General features: G+C 32.3%; 1 protein-coding gene across 1 annotated transcript; it reads left to right on the top strand.

Annotated features, from left to right (window-relative positions):
• Positions 1-190: 190 nt before the first annotated feature.
• On the top strand, positions 191-7857 carry HIP1 (HSP70-interacting protein 1). Its single transcript, XM_047302320.2, has 11 exons — positions 191-474; positions 574-613; positions 708-851; positions 950-1037; positions 5021-5101; positions 5201-5265; positions 5854-5994; positions 6210-6326; positions 6424-6705; positions 6837-6894; positions 7499-7857. Exons 1-11 carry the CDS (start codon positions 365-367, stop codon positions 7594-7596), a joined length of 1224 nt encoding a protein of 407 aa, XP_047158276.1. The 5' UTR covers positions 191-364; the 3' UTR covers positions 7597-7857.
• Positions 7858-18409: the final 10552 nt, after the last annotated feature.

The raw sequence follows: 18409 nt of genomic DNA, 5'->3' as shown, positions 1-18409 counted from the left end.
ACATGATTTACAAAAATAAAAATAAAATTATAATAAAGGTAAACAACTAATGAAAAAGTACTGTTTATTATACTGATTAAGTTTAAACTGAAAGTAATTTTAAACTATTAGTACGAAATAGATATTATATATATTCTCTAAATCCATCGAATTGAATATTCCCAAATCCAATTCTGGCTGGGAGTGTGTAAAGCGTTAAGAACTATAGTAGCCCCGGTAATTAGAGGTAACACCTATCGAATGGAAGCTACTAGAAGCCCAATCCGTCAAGAAAAGTCTAGACCCGTCATGTAAGTAACTCAGTCGCCTCGGTTACCATAAAAGCCGAAGAAAGCACTCCGCCGCGCTCACACAGAGAAAGAAAATGGATGCATCCAAACTCAATCAATTGAAGCATTTCATCGAACAGTGCAAGTCCAACCCTTCCCTCCTCGCCGATCCTTCACTTTCTTTCTTCCGCGACTACCTCGAAAGGTGAATAAGTTCAATTCGATCATCATTCATATTAGCGTCTTCCAAACCACGCTTCTATTAAGTTACTAACTTTTTGTTTTTTTTTATTATTCCTCCCAGTCTCGACGCCAAGCTTCCCGAATCTGCATACTCTAAATCGGTACCCTAGCGTTACTTGCCGCTACTTTTTTAATTTTCGCGCGTTGTGTGTGAATCCTTACGTAATATGTGATGCTTTGTGTTGCGTACGGTAGAGGGACGTGGAGAGCGATGACGACATAGAGGATGTTGCGGAGGAACAAGAGAAGGTGGAAGAAGTAGAGGAAGATGAAATAATTGAATCCGATGTTGAGCTCGAGGGTGAAACATGCGAGCCTGATGATGATCCTCCGCAGAAGGTTTTATTTTGTTTAACTTTTAGAATAAACGTAATTAGTTTAGTTGATTTTGGTTGCATTTGGGATTTTTGTTATGGAAAATGTGTGTCACTTTTCAGATGGGAGACCCCTCTGTTGAGGTCACTGAAGAGAGTCGCGACGCATCGCAGATGGCAAAAGTTAAAGCCATGGAAGCTATTTCCGAAGGTATCCTTCATCGTACAGTGTATAATGCTGATGCATTTATGTGATTAATTTATTTGTTTTTACATAGTAATTGTTGGGTATAACAATGCACAAGAAATGGAATCACAAACGCGATAAAGAAGACAACTGGTCGTTCGTATCAGTATCAACGATTCTTTGAAGGGACAAAAAGTAATTTGTTTTTACATAGTGATTGTTGGGTAGTGTATGGATCCACAAGCAATACGCAAGAAATGAAATTACAAACGCAATAAGGAAGACAACTGGTCGTATGTATTTGTGTCAATGATTCTTTGAAGGGACGAAAAACAATTCTATACCATATGGTATATAACAATTTTTTAATGGCTTGGGTTCTGAATTCCTGTTGATGGTTAGTGATAGGCCAACCAGAATTTACAGAAACATTCAAGACAGGTTCTTGAATGACTTTTATTAAGAACCAAACTGTTCTGTAAATGTGACAGGATTACAACAATGTTCCTCCAACACAAAGCTCTTTCGAGAGGACCTTAACTCTCCCCCAAAACCCTTTTCCTCCAAAACTCTTGAAAAAACCGCTAACAACAGTCTCTCACAGCCTATATATAATAGTATGTTATACACAACAGGAGGTTATAACTGTCTCCTTTATTTATTTCTTCTAGTATAAACCATCCCACTGAACCTATCAATACACCGCCCAAGAAGTTTCATCTTGTCCTCAAGGTGAAAATTTGGAAACTCTGAGGATAGAAGCAGAAGACTCCCAACTGTTCTCAATCTCCGGAAGTTTTTGCCATTTGAGCAACACTTCTAATGCACATGTAGAATTAATGCATGTATCTAGCAACTTTCTGGAATGACTTCCAACATATATTCTTCGGATAGCATTGGGGGTAAGGGTTGAGAGGAAACATCTTGAAGTGCTGACTTGAGCAAGGAAACAAGAAACGTTGGAGGAATGCCACTGTGTTCTGGTAAGAGCAACTTGTAAGTGACTTGGCCAATGCGTTCCACTACCTAATAAGGACCATAATAGCGAGGACTTAATTTTTCATTAGGTTTCCTTGCTAAGGATTTGAATCTATATGGTCGGATCTTTAGAAAAACCCAATCTCCTTCATTATAAACCACATCCTTCCTGTGCTTGTTGGCTTGAAGCCTATTCTGGTCTTGTGCTTTGCACAAGTAATCTTTTAATGCTTTTAAAATCACATCTTGTTCATCTTGCATCTGATTTACGTTTTTTGTTCCTTTCAAAACTGGGATCATGTCCGTATAAGCCTTGAATGGCCTCATCTGAGAAGCTCCAAAATCCAGCATAGCAATCACCTTCTCTTCCCCCGTGTCCTCAAACTTTCATGATTTCTTGGTAGTCAGTCCAGCCAAAGTAAACATGGACAGTTGTAAAATTTGCTCACTTGCATTGCCCTTTAGCAATTCCTACATACCTCCCAATAAGTCATCCGTATCTACTCCCTCTTCTTCAGTAACTAACAACATGTGAAATTGTTTATTGTGGCAGACATGGGTTGGACCAAACTTCTCATCACAATTGAAACCAACCCTTTCTTAATCTTGTTCTGCATTTCTTCATAAGTCAAGCATCTAAAGGATGATTCTCTATTTCATTGTGAACCCTGGTTTCTCCCAACCAAATTGTTTATGCCTCCTACTTCACTTCCTTTTTCCGTAGCAGCCACTTGAGAATTTCCCTCTCGCCCAAAAGTTCTAGTCATCCAATTAGATTTAGATATTGTCACAGCCTTATTGTCAATAGAACCCTTTCCTTTGGATAAAACTTTAATTTTATCTTCAACCATTTGGGCTGTCATCATCAGGTCAGCCAAATTTGAAGGTTTATACAGCTTGACTTCAGCATTGATCTCATCCTTTAACCCATTCAAGAATATCTGAATAAGATAATCTTGATTCATTCCTTTTAACAACCTTGAATATTGCTACATATTCTTCTGCATTTCTTGTTTGTTTCAACGCCTGCAAAACTTCAAAAGGATTTCTCAACATATTTGGCTGAAAACGTTGCACCATTGCTATCTTGAAAGATTCCTAAGTGGGATATTGGTTGTAAGATTCCCACCATTGAAACCGATTTAAAGCTTTTCTCTCCAAGGCCACCATCATTGCTTGCATTCTTTCAACCTCGGAGACTTCTTGCAAACGAAGATATCTGTCCAATCTATTAGGTCCAGTCAAAAGCATCTTCCCTTATAAAGATTGGTATATCCAATTTGTGCCACCTTGAACTGGCATTTACTTTGCTGTCTTGATCTTTTTCAACAATCTTTTGGGTCGAAAAATCAACATTATTAGACCTAGGTGTTCAGGTGATATTTTCCTCCACTCTTGATAATCCACTAATCAAATTCTCGATTCTTTGAAGACGTTCCGTTTTTAGTCTATCACATCTATCTTCTTGAGTCATGTGTTCCAGATAGGGATAACAAACAAAAATACCGGCGACGGATAAAATCCACATAGTTGATATCCATGGTATTTATTATTTCTAGATAATGGGTATTTTAATACCGGTTTATAAATAGGTCAATAAATGGGTCAGGTGTGGAGGTGTGGATATCACACTAGGATATCCATTACCCACAACAAATTAAAATTAAAATTAATTTATATTTTATTATTTTAAATTTAATTAAAAAATAATTTATATTTTTATTAGGTTAAATTTATTTAAAATTAAATTTTAATTTATATTTAATTTATTTTATATTATATTTTATTATTTTTTTTTGTAATTTCATCCCTAGTTCAAGACTTCCTAATTTGGATTCCATTATGGTCTTAACCGTACGCATTCAACACAACTACCACAGGGCCAAGAAGGAAGCTCTGAATACCTTTTGATAGGCAAACCAAAATTTACAGAAACATTCAAGACAGGTTCTTGAATGACTTTTATTAAGAACCAAACTGTTCTGTCAATGTGACAGGATTACAACAATGTTCCTCCAACACAAAGGTCATTCGAGAGGACCTTAACAATCCACCAAAACCCTTTTCCTCCAAAACTCCTTAAAAAACTACTAACAACAGCCTCTTACAAGACTATATATAATAGTCAGTTATACACAACAGGAGGTTATAACTGCCTCCTATATTTATTTGTCCTAGTATAAAACATCCCACTGAACCTATTAGTTAGGTAAGCAGGAAGGAACCCTGTCGGGTTAATGGATGAAAGCTTAGTTATATGGTACAATGAAGATTGTATAATCGTGTGGTTCGTAAGATGTAACTGACATCATTTGTATTGTGTCTGGATCCACCTATGAAGCTAGATGCATCGTTTCTTTAGTTATTCTTAATTTTTTTTAAACCAATGCTATGACATAGATTTTCATGCACTACATTGTCATTTTAAGTTTCTGTGACCTCTTACCAGCTAATAATTACTAACTCTTCTCAAAGTATTTAGGTAAACAGATCACTACACAATGATCATGCATTGTGCACTGTCACATTCTGATATTAGTCTTCTCGTCAAAGAGCAGCATTTCAAATTCTGTGTGGTGTGGGGAAGCGTCTTCCCTACCTTATAATGTGGCACCATAGATTACCTTATAATGTCGCACCCTAGATAACATAACATGTGGTCTTTGTGTCAATGGATGATTCTACATTCCATTCCTTCAAGCACATTTTACCATATTCCCTTTATCAAACCTGACTCTGACATTTAGGAATTGATGTACGAGGAAACAAATACAAAACAACGATTGTAATAGGAAAACAATTAAGTAACTCGCCTCTGTTCTTGAATTTTGAATGGATAAAAAGATTTTATTAACAAAATATGCTACATCTTTTGAACAGCTGAAGTTACATATTCCCCCACTAATCTTACTGGCAAACACCCCAATTTTAAACATCTATGAAGTGTTTAGGCTATTCTCTCTGGTTGTATTGTTTTAAACAGTAATGGTGGTAACGGTAATCGGAAATTATTTGACTATGTAATGCAGGTAAGTTGGAGGAGGCAGCTGAGAGCTTAACGGAAGCAATTTTACTCAATCCTACCTCTGCCATAATGTATGCAACTAGAGGTATAACTTGATATAATTGTCTAGTTTAACATTCTGTAGTTGTTTATTTTTATCATCAAGATAAGGATTCATTCTTAATAGTTTATAAATTATTTACAGCTACTGTTTACATCAAAATGAAGAAACCCAATGCTGCAATCCGTGATGCAAATGCTGCTTTGGAGGTTATATTCTCCCCCTCTGTAGTTTAGGCTGACAAGCTTACATTCTTGCTTGTATTAATAGATCTGTGAATAACTGTAAATGTTTATTTTTTTTGTTGCATTATTTTCTGGAGGAACAATGCTCTAAGTTAAACTTGTCTCAAATGTGAGCTAGAGGATATCCACTCTAAGATACATAATGGGTTAAGATCTTGATTCTTTTCAATAAAATTATTGGTATGCACCCACTACTCTTTCGGGGTGACCTTTTTCCCGAACGAAATTCATGATTTTTGGAAATAGAGGATCTAGGCTATTTTTTTTATCAAGGCCCGAACTAGTTTGGGGGGCTCTGAAGACTAAAATTTTCTTGTATGTTACAAATTAAGTATGATCCTTCTAAAATTGTACTGTATGCACTCCTGGCTATTTTTTCCTGCTTCCGCTTTTTCATATGATATGACAACTGGATTGAAGGATTATGGATTTCAATAACATATCCCTGTTCTTCTATGGACCATATTCTTATATTTCCCTCTCGCAGTACTTTTAATACTAGTGTGTATCTCACCTGTACGCAAGGATTTTTATTTTGTATTGTTTTTCCAGATTAATCCCGATTCTGCTAAAGGATACAAGTCACGGGGCATTGCACGAGCAATGCTTGGTCAATGGGAAGAAGCTGCAAAGGATCTTCATGTGGCTTCAAAGTTGGACTACGATGAGGAAATAAACGCTGTACTTAAAAAGGTTTGCTGTCTTGACCCTTCATATCATTGATCTTCCATTGATAACAATACAATAGTTACACCTCTAGTATACAGCCAGTGCAATCTGTTGTTTATTTATACTGCGGGATAATATCCATGTAAAAGTCATAAGTTTCTTGTAATATACCTTTATGATATACTGTTCATATCCTTGAAATTTATTTTGTCTCTCATAAAAGACATTGGTATTCCTAGGTGGAGCCAAATGCTCACAAAATTGAGGAACACCGTCGTAAATATGAAAGGCTGCATAAAGAAAGAGAGGAGAAAAGAAAGGAGCGTGAGAGGCAACACCGTCGTGCTGAAGCTCAGGTTCCCAATTTTGATTTATGCCAAAAACACCGGACATACAACAAATTGTAATATCCATATAATTTAATTGTTACTAATTTGCTGTGTATTTTTCTAGGCTGCATATGAGAAAGCTAAGAAGCAAGAGCAATCATCTTCCAGTAGAAATCCTGGAGGCATGCCTGGTGGGTTTCCTGGGGGCATGCCAGGAGGCTTCCCAGGTGCTGGGGGAATGCCAGGAGGCTTCCCAGGTGCTGGGGGCATGCCAGGAGGTTTCCCAGGTGCAGGGGGCATGCCTGGAGGATTCCCAGGTGCAGGAGGCATGCCTGGAGGCTTCCCAGGTGCAGGCGGCATGCCTGGAGGGGTGCCAGGAAATGTTGATTTTAGCAAGATCTTGAATGTAAGTAAATCTGGACTTTGGATCTTGTGCACCTTTAAGGTGCTCTAAGAAAAATCTTATCAACCTAATCAACATTCAATTTCATGTTTATTCTTGTCTTGATGTTGAATGTTCCTTGACACATTTCTCAGGATCCTGATCTGATGACGGCATTTAGTGATCCAGAGGTTATGGCTGCTCTTCAAGACGGTAATTATCAGTTCTATTGTTTGGTTCCATCCTTTTTCTGTTATAGTTCATTTATATCTTTCAATGTCACGTGCTTATCTTTGCATGGTTAGTATTTTGGATTTAAATTCTCAATAATTACTTTTTCATATTATTTGGATGGGATTTGCCGATTGTTTCTAGTGGATAGGACTGAGAAATATACAGTTCCCTTCTCTCCCCCTCGTTTTCACGCATTAGGTTTTTCCTATCTTGTTCGGGCACCAAAACTAAATGAAATTGCTTGACTTGGCTATGGGTTGTGGGGCTGGGGCTGGGTACAGGTTATATAAATGTGAAAACAATGAACATTTTCTATCCTTTACATTTGAATTCACAAGAAACTTCCCTGTCAGTCAGTATTTTTCATATCCATATTAGTTTAACCAGCTCAGGAAATGTCAAGTTCGATAAGAAGTTGGATGATGACCCTGATAGGCTAACCATGTCAAAATGTACCCATTTTTACTTATTGCGTTCATGTTTTTAGAGATGGATATGCAGAAAACATTTGATTTGCTGGTTATTAACTCTAATTTCTGCTTTTTCTTTTTCTTTTTTTTTTTGCTTATTTGGCTTGGTGCAGTTATGAAGAACCCTGCTAATTTGGCCAAGCATCAAGCAAATCCTAAGGTGGCTCCTGTAATCGCGAAAATGATGAGCAAATTTGGAGGTCCCAAGTGAACACTTTTAGATGTTTATTTGAGAGATCTCAACATTCCAGGCCTCAGCCATCGGGTGTTTATTGACATTGCATTTTTCATTTTAACAAAATTATCAAACTTTTTACAGTTTGTACGGCCTGTTTCCGTAGGTGCTGAGTTCCTGTTGGTAGCAATGTTTATTTGTCAACAATGTAATATTTATTTTCCTGAGTGAATTTGATTGTTTAAAGTTGATACGTTTGCATTTCAGGAAAATAAAATAGTTTCTTTGCTTCGTTTACACCAGGCAGTTTGAGCGTCCTTCATCGGTACTTTCATATAAAAAAGTTTTCGTGTAGAGATAGGTGGACAGTTGCTACTCAAAATTATAAACATAATATTGATGATAAAATTAAATGGGAAGTCCTCTACTTTTTGTAGAGGGATCAAGTTCTTAACCTTCTATCACATTTTGTTCTAATTGTCTAGGTGAATTTTAATCAACCATTCCTAGAGCTCAACATGATGTTGCAACTCCTCCTTGTCCACTGTGGACATGAATCTGGCTAGCATATAGTTATTGTTAATGCTAATGGATAATGCAATCGCTCAAATAACTGTAAGGGAATGTAAGGGTAAGTGTAACATCCCAAAAATACAGTAATAAATCATATAGTAGAATTAATTACATTTAATAATATATCAGTTCAGTCTTACACTAAAGCTTACGGCCGAACGGTTTTACATAAACTTTCCAACTAAACTGTGTAAGATAAGAGAAAACATGATTGAACGGTTTACAAAAGCCAAAAATCAAACGGTCAGATAACAACAAAAGAGAGGAGGTGACCGAACGATCACCTCATAATAAACTATATCTACTAACCGAACATCCTACGGTTCGGCCTTTACTTCCACTTCGACCAAGTTTTCTTCTTCCAACGCCTCTTCCAGCAACACGTCTCCTTCTGCTCACATCCACACGGATGATCATTCCAGCGACAAGACGAACGCACAAGACGAATGCACAAGACGAAACAACACAAGGAAAACACAGGGTAGCTTATGTAATTTAATTCATGCATCAACATATATGTTAAACAATCCAACACACAAGAGCATTTCAACACATGTATCACTACGAAGCCTATCACTAGACTGACCGTCTGGACTGTATGAAATCTGTGTAGCTACAGGCGTTCGTGCACCCGGCTGATGTAGTAACTGGGATACACTCAACAGCTGCCACCCGAGGTTAGCCCTATCTGTCCAAAGTACCCCTAAGGACTAGGACCTCCTGCCGTTCCGACACATGACCTACCCTCCTTTACGTGAAGACGAGTACTCACGGAACATCAGGATGAACGGCCAGCTTAGCATGCTCACAGTCATACTTTACCAAATCCAGTATTCATACATGAGTCGTTCCTTCCCGGAACGCTCGTTCATATTCCACATCATTTTATCCATCTCATATACTTTCCATTTCTTATTATACATCATTTTAATTTCATCTTTAACACCAATTCGACTAACAACAAAAACCGAACGTTCAGTCCTCACTCAGAATGAGGACGAACACTAAGAACGAGACTGAGAAGTCGCTCGTTCTAGAATGGAATAAGACTGAGGGATTACCGTTTGATTTAGGAATAAAACCGAGTACACTTTTACCATATGAGACGACCGTGACTTACAACATGAATCAGTTAAATGAACTGACTCTCGTGAACTCCAGCTAACACTCGAAGAATACATCAGGTACGGGGACTCTAGGTCGGATACAACTAATATAGATGTGCCAAGACTTTAAAGAACCATACGTAGAATAGTTCATATACAGAAGCCTAATGCCGGTCAATGACCAAACACGGTAAAGGGGATTCTACTGAATTTGGACGAACGCTGTTTCATTGAGATTGATTAATTATAAACGAGTACTAGCGCTTAGTATAAGACCAAGCACCACTCATTATGAGAATCTGATATGAGGCCGAGCACTACTAATCTTTTAACATAAAAGATTGGTAAATAAGATTTTATAGGAATTGTGTTTAAGAATAATTACCATATACAATTACATACATACATATACAAGATTTATGTTTTTCTCCGAATATTCAGATGCAACTACGCTTGGCCGAACGCTCAAGCACAGTATTATCACAAGAAGACGCTCATCCTCAACTAAGATTCTTTCCAAATGAAAGAATCAAATTTCAAACAAGACTACTAGAAACACCGAACGGTCAAGGATCATTCAATGACGAACGTACATTATCATAGGGAAATTCATATTCAGAATTCATATATAATCAATTTCATTTCTTAACGTATAACTTCATCACTTTACACATTCATAACATAATCAATTTTTCATACTTCATATAGTTCAAACATCTCAACCATCATACAACATATTCATTCAGTCATTCCAACGAACGCGCATACATCACATAATCATACAAATTAAATTAAATAAGCTTCCCTTACCTGGATACGTGATTGAACGTCCTAAGGGTAGGTTTTGGTTCGTCCGACTACAATCTTTCTACCCTCAACGATCAATAACTCTTCAAACTAAACCAAACAACATGAAACCAAAAATAACTTAGGTTACACGCCCGCATGCAACCAGAACTTGGTTTGCATGTAACAGAAGACTAACGACTAAGGACAGATACACTTACCCGTTCAAACTTGAAACTTGGTCGGTTCAAGATGAAGCTTGGAACGCCGAGAATGCTTCTGCGGTCTCTGAATGATGATCGGAGAAGAGAAATGGTGAGTTTCCTTAGAGAGAAGATAGGGTTTCTAGTAAGAAGGAGGAGAAAATGAAAAGATCAGAGTTTGGGAAGAAGATGCATGCAGAGTGAGTGAAACGGGAATTTCAGAAAAATCAGATTTTGCTTCTCTCTCGTTAAAACGAGCGTCCGCTCACTCGCTGACACCTGCCTTCCACTATCTGATTTTCGAATCCTCGCTGCTTGACACCTGGCGTCCGTTCAGAGGGGTTTTTAAGTGCGTTTTAAATGAGCCTAAGAGAAGGGGTTTTAAGTACGTTTAACGAGACCTGACAGTAAGGATTATGAATAATGCAGTCTCGACAAGAGATTTTTTACATATGAACGTAGTTTCTTCATATTACCACTTCAATGCAATCAATTGGATGTGTTAGTGGAATCCCTTCTCTGTTCTACGTAATAAATTTTACCACTTATATTACCCTATTTTGTCAAATCATGAGGCCCTTGTATTTAAAATCCCTTCTAGAGGAGACAAGTCTTTATCTAATAAATTTACAAGTTATTTTCATTTTGAAATTTGAAATAAAAATTTTGGAAGCAAACTAAAAATTGTATGACTCTTATAATCCTTTACTCAAGAGATGGTTCAAAAATGGGGAGAAAGAATTTAAGTGTGGAGAATTAGAACGAAAGAAGTTTTAGGTCTTTCTTTCTTTCTTTTTTAACGAAAAGCGGCTCTTTTCTTTTTCCTTTTTTTAACCTTGTACAAATTATTTCCTCAAAAAGTTACTTCAAACACTTAATTAAAGACGTGTTATTTTCTTTTCTATTTTTTTTCACTTTTAATTACAAAATCATCAATTGCTGTTGATTCGCCTTTTTGTTTTGTAATATTTATAATTCTTTTGACAAAATTTAAACTGTTAATTTAGATGTTTAATTTTTTAAGTTAACAGCTATGGAATTATAAAAAAAATTAGAAGTACATTAAGAGAAACCAAGTCAATGCTATATATTAAAAATACATAAATTATATATATATATATATATATATATATATATATATATATATATATTCATTCACATATCCAATTTAAAAAATCAAATATTGTTCATATTTATATTTATATTTACGAGAAATAGTTTATTTAGTGTGATATTCAAAACATGGAAAGATGAATCTATTTGTATCCAAGTTCGACCTGTATTAGTGGAAAATTGATTCGTGAAATGTAGAAGTTTTGAAGTTATAAGAGTGGAACCTTTGGGAAAGTTGAAAGTAAGTTTGAAAAGAGAGTTTGAAGTGGTGTCATCTCACAGGTAAAGGGTCTAACTCAAACTGGATGAACCCTATTCTATTCTCTAACATCTTTAAGTCTATACCAAAATAATAATTTATTATGATGGACAGGGTTTTGCCGCTCCACTTCAGTAATTTGCAAGCAAATCTAACACTTTCTTTTTTCTTTCAAGAATCAAATTTCTTCAAATCACTTACCTATCTTTCAGTTCTATATGGTTTAAAAACTTTTTCTTAAGATTAATATTCAATTACAAGTCAAGATAATGCTACTTTTGATAACTTATCATACCAATGAGCTTCAACAGTAATATTTTGTTAATTAATCCTATATATGTACAAAAGTTTGAACATTATAATTTTTTTTTTATTATGGAACTTCAATCTGGTGTTATGCATCTCTCTTGGTTAAAGGGATGTAGGAATCTGATGAAAGTGAAGGCTGAGACAATATGTGTTGAATTTGGAAAGTTGTCGGACTGTGAAGGAAATTTTTGTTGGAGCTGTATACAAGATGTTGTAGGTCAATTGTATATTATCAATCAGACACTGATATAAGATGTCAATTATTTGTTCTGATTACTTCAAGAATTGTGAGCATTAACTTTTATGTATGCTGCAACACAGAAAAGGAAATTTTTACAATCAAGACATTACTCCATTTTCCCCTTTAAACAACAACTTTTTACACCAGTTTTAAATTATGGAGTATAGGTTCATATGCTATCTTTTTTTTTGAAAAAAAATTATTGATAACTTATAAAAGTAAAATAATCATAAAATAACTAATATTTGTAAAAGAAAAATAATGTTAAATGAGTGTAAAAAAAATTGGATATCAAAATAGTATATTGGTCTTTTTTTGTCTAAGATAACATTTTTTTTAAATCATTGTTTTAAATTATTCTAATTAGTAGCACTTTTCAAACAAGGCTTAAGTAATCTTTTTTTTTTCTTCATAATTTTAGGCAGTATAGAAACTATGTTGATAAGTATGTTGATTACAGTGTAGTAGTGTTAGTACATTAGTTGTTTTGTAATTGGGCTAATAAAATTTTATTAAATGTACGTAACGATTATATAATTTTAAAATTATTTTAGTGTTTTGATGATTCTAATATGGGATTAGAGAAGTTACATTTGGATATAAAATGATATAGATGAAAAACAATCACATTAAGTTACTACTAATTTGATTTTAAATTTTACCCTATTTTATATGTTACATCATAAAAAGATATATATAAAAAAATGAAATTATCTCACAATACTCCAATATTAATATATTAAGAAAAAAAAAGTTATATTACTATTTATACAGTGTATATTATATGTGTTGTGCAATCAAATTTGGAGTTTCATCCCAATAAGATACATTGATATTTAATATCACGAAGATAAATTTTCAATATGATTAATAACACAAACAATTCATATGATATCGTATTTGAGTTTTTGTATAGTATATTAATACGGAAAGCAAATAAAAGAAAAAACACAAAAATAGCATGTTGATAGTTCGTTGTTACTTATGAAATATCTCTTTATTTATTTTTTATCTGTTGTCCTTACACATATGGGATTTTCTACATTTTATTTCTTGTATTTGTTAAGTCTCTCTGTTAATATATTACTTTTATTTTAATATGAAAATATTATAACATCAGCATGATATATTATCGGTGACAACTTTTTTTAACATAAATTAACAACATAGTCTAAAGTTAATACTTTTAAAATTACGGAAAAGAAATCCACAAAAGTACAATAACCAAAAGCAAAAGAACACCACGACCAGAAATATATTACTTTATAAGAGACTTTTGAAGTCTGATTTAACCTCTATATATATGATAAATAAAAATCTCACAAAATATTTAAGCTAAATAAATAACACACATTATGATGTTGACACGTGTGTTCATAGTGTCCATGGTAACTAATCAATTTTTTAAAAAGAAATTTATATCGATGAGATAAGGACAATTATTTCCTTTTTTTTCCTAATATTTGATTTGCATTTTTTTTTCTTTTTGGAATTTTCTTGAAATCAATTTATATTAAATTTTGAAAACTTTAATGGAATGCAGCTGTCTTCTACCATCGAGATCCATTTGTACAGTAAAAAAGTGATATTATTTGATGAAAGATTCATTAATTTGCATTAAACTTGTACTTGGAAGCTTGTTCTTAACTTTTCTACTTACCATCCAAAACTCAAATATAGATAGTTTAGTCGTCTTAAGCCACGAAAATCCTTTGTGGTGTGAAACTTTTTGGTCAGAGTTGGCTTTGTAATCTAACCATCAATTACACTGTTGAAAATTTGATTCTTTGTTAGGACTCTAATGAAAAAGAAAACTTTCCAAGCGTGCATCATAAAAGTCACACTAACACATAGTGGTTTAATAAATTTCATGACATCAATCTTCCATCACAATTCATCCATGTGATTTTAATAAATATTATGTACCTTTCTCCTCACTGTCAATTACATTACTAACTAATTACGCATTTACCTTCTCAATTTCATGTATTAATTACTTTAAGGTGTAGTAAGCTTTAATATTATATAATATGAAAATTATATAATAATATATTATAGGATTTCTCATCAAAAAAACTATATGCACGACTTTGTAATATACTTCTAATATTTAGGTTTACGACAAATGTTTCAATAGAAAAAGCCTTGTAAGATATATCAAAATTAATTATTATATTTGAAATATTACTCATTTTAGAGTTTTTGTGTTTGTTATAATTTTTCTTTTTAAAAGAAATTTTGATACATTAAGAGAGAAAAAAATATAGAAGTCTTTTTTATTTTAGTTCTTAAACTATAGGTGGCTTCTAGATATAATATACCATAACAATATTAAAATAAACAAATGAAAAAAAATAATCTTAAAACTAGTACAACAAATGATTTTGACATAAATTATTTTTATATTTTAGTTTCGTATCGAATATATTAAATCGAGATAAAAAAAAAGATATTTTGGTTTCAATTTTAAATCAAAACATAATCTTCAACGGTTTAGATTATCTCTAAAGCACATCTCAAAAACAACAAAAAAAATTATAAAATAAAAATAAATGAAAAAGTTTAGGATCTCAAAAACAATGGAAACCTATTAATAGACTTCAATTTCTTAAACAATTGAAGCATGTTATGTATTTAAAAAAAATATTTTCATTGAGTAACTCTCAGTATATTAAATAACCTGAAAAATTAACTGAAAAATTTAATATCATCAAATAAACCAGCAACAATTACATAAGTAAAAAATTGTCAACTAGTACTGAATTATAGATTTTCATACTATTTTCACACTTTTATGGTACATATACAAAATGAAATAAATAAAACATATCTTCATATCATTTTTAGGGTTTAGAAAAAGGGAATGCAAACCTAGAAACATAGTCTTAAACAATTCACTATGAAAAAACACTCAAGCATGAGAGCTCTTTAAATAGTAAACAAATAATGAATAAACAAATAAGGATAATGAACATCAAAGATCTCTTTAAACATGATGATGAAAACTTACGAATGAAGGAAGCAAATGCGAAAGAGAAAACAAGAGATAAATCAAGAAAAGAAAACAAAGAGTTCGCATCAGCACAAAGTCTAAAAATATTATGACAGGAAAGTAACTTTCCTAAAAATTGAATCCTAGATAGGAAAATAAGTTTCGATTCATCGTATAACCAAAACTTATACTAATATAGGTTTTGGTTATTTTATAACTGAAACTTATAGTTATACAAATAATTTAAAAAATGTTATTATATTTTGAACGACAATAATGTTGTGAAAGACAATTATTATATGATTGATTCGTTACTAGCATCAATGATTGTTATATGATTGATTACAATGACAATAATGTTGGTTGTCAAAGAGAAAGTAACACAAGTGCAAACATGCAACATAAATGAAATATATTTTAGAAACGTTAAAAGTAATTATTTTGTTTTTTCGAATATAGAACGGTTTTCAGAATTATTTTCAAAATTCATTTTGATTTTCAGAAACATCTTCAAAGAAAATATTTTTTAAATTCATCCAACATATCTTTAACTTTATTCTCAGTTTTCATTGAAAATAGAAAGGAAACATTGAAACTTTGAAAGAAGCCTTTCATAGCCAAAAACACAAATGTCATGGACTCAAATTTGGAAGGTTTTCTAAAAACCTTATAGTCTATCCTTACTTCTCACTTAAAAGACAACTTTTTAAGCATGGAAGATATTAACTTTCTTATAAAGCTTCACTTTACATAAGAGAGGCGATCCTGGTATCTTTTTCACCTTTGTAATCCATTTACAAACGGATAAAAATTACATATACAATATTATAAACAGGTATTGTTTTTTAATTAAATTTGGAGCATTATTTTGATAATTTGCATTTATTAAATGCGTTGTATATTATATGTTCCTGTTTGAGGTCGAGTCACCTAAATCGTGGGCTCTCAGTCACGTCCGTCCGGTCTCTTCTCGTGATCCTTTCTTTCGTAGGTCGATATCCGTCCGTCCTGTACGCCTGGGAGGTATCTGTTAAAGGTGTTCCGATGTTTAAGTCAGTAAAAGGTCCGACGGTTGTTTTAGTACTGCAATAAATGTGCAATTAATGAATCTGTCTACCTCTTACCTTTGACTTGTACTTATAATTTTGGCCATGAGCCTACGATTAACACCTTAATCACGGCCCAATCCCGAGACCAACCTTCTAATCGGTGTTTTACCTTAATCACCCCCGCAAACCTACCTGTCATGGCCGTCCGAATTGAGTGCTCGAGTCCGGCCGGACGTCCAACATGTTCTGTCTGGGACTGTCCGGGGTTCATCTAATACATTATAAATTAAAAAGTTTAAATATGATTAGTGAACAACACTTACGACATATTACTGTATATGTAAATTTTCTCTTTGAGAACTTAAACTGAAGGTTTCTTTGAATATATCCCATTTTGCTATTGTTAAAGAGAAAGATTATGTGACAGAATATTGGTTCAATAGGTATGACACACATCAATATTTAACAACATATTCCATAAAGCCAGTTAATAGCGGAGAGTATAAGCTCACAAGATAGAGCATCAATGAGTAATCACATTTTAATGATATTATTATATGCTAGTCATGCCCACAGTTCAATTATTTTCAACCAGTGCTGAATCTTTCACAAATATTTTAAAAGTGTCAAAAATCTTTATATAAATATATAAAAAAATTAGAGGTGTTACATATATAAAATATATTACAATTAAAAAAATTATATATTAACTTATATAAATATAAAAAAAGTTGGAAGGCAAAGACCCTGTGTCACAATGAAAGTCCGGCCCTGTTGTCAACTAAATTCTCCAAAGATGTCATATGCAAATATTTATTCACTCTTAAGGGATGTGTATGAGTACACATTCACACTTGAAGAATATATAACTTAACTAAGTATTATAAAAGATGAAGGATAACTTACTGAAAAATTAATTATATTCTTGTAACTTTATTTATTTTATGGTTTAATTATGTTTTAAATTTATTAATTTGGATATTTTAAATTGATTCTTATATTATATTTTATTGATTTATTAAGTACTTAAATTTTTTATATTTTTAATTAAATTTTTATTGTTTATTGGATAATTAAGTGTTATCTTATGTCGTCATCTTGCTTACTTGTCACATGTAAGATTTTGTAATTAATATAAAATAATATTACAATCAATATAAAATAAACTGCAAATTATTGATATTACTTTCATTAAAAATGTTGTATATTAAGGGATTGTCACTTTACATACATCCTTTTGACTATAATTGTTCCTTGGTCGTAGGAAATTACTTGGAAGTCATTTTGAAACATAATAATCTCATTATCTAATATGTTTTTAGTTAAAATAATAAAAAAAAGTTGTTATTTTATATTAATTATAATATTTATTTTATATGAATAAAAAAGATCTCACTTAGAGTCAAGTAATCAAGATGATAAGTAAAACGACAAAGTAAGATAATAATATAAAAAAAAAATAGCATTCAATATATCAAAAGAAGTTAGGTTGAATTAGTAATTTAGTTCCTATATTTAGACTTATGATTCATTTATATATATATATATATATATATATATATATATATATATATATATATATATATATATATATATATATATATATATATACACTCAATTGAGTCTCAATATTTTTTAAATAGAATCAATTTAGTCCTTTTCATTAAATTGACCTTAACATTATTTAAAAAGTGTCACGATTTAAAATCTGAAAGATGTCATATGTTAAAACGTAGAAGATACCACGTATCAAAATTTAAAAGGTGTCACATCTTAAAATAAAAAATGTTATGTGTCAAAATCTAAAACGAGTGAAATTATTTGAAAAGTGATATATGTAAAATTTAGAAACATGCTATTTGTTAAACAAAAGAATCCCAAAATAAAAGATGATTTAGATTTTTAAATATAACACCTTTCAAACAATGTTACTTCTAATTTAACATAAAAGATCAAATTGAATTTATTCATAATTAAACTCAATTGAGTAAACACAGTGTAGGACCAAAATGAGTCATATGATTAAATATATAAGAACCAAAATACTAATTAAACTAAAAGTTTAATAAAAATTCAATTCAAAATATTCAACTTTATAAGAGATTTGAAACTTAATTAAGTCAAATTTTTTTTGTTTACAACTTTTAGATATAGAAAAATGAAATGCAAAATAACTATAAGACAGTCGCACTTGTTTTCCAAGAATTCCATTGTCATA

Source organism: Vigna umbellata, chromosome 1 (assembly GCF_029865625.1).
Source record: "Vigna umbellata cultivar VRB3 chromosome 1, Vumbellata_1.0, whole genome shotgun sequence".
NCBI lineage: Eukaryota > Viridiplantae > Streptophyta > Magnoliopsida > Fabales > Fabaceae > Vigna > Vigna umbellata.
This window is presented reverse-complemented; position numbering and strand designations above follow the sequence as displayed.

What these genes read in the sequence shown, in the direction of transcription:
- HIP1 (XM_047302320.2), top strand. Translation starts at nt 365, where the DNA reads ATGGATGCATCCAAACTCAATCAATTGAAGCATTTCATCGAACAGTGC. An exon ending in ATGATGATCCTCCGCAGAAG is followed by an intron (nt 852 to 949) that starts GTTTTATTTTGT and finishes GTCACTTTTCAG; the next exon opens with ATGGGAGACCCCTCTGTTGA. An exon ending in TAAACGCTGTACTTAAAAAG is followed by an intron (nt 5,995 to 6,209) that starts GTTTGCTGTCTT and finishes TGGTATTCCTAG; the next exon opens with GTGGAGCCAAATGCTCACAA.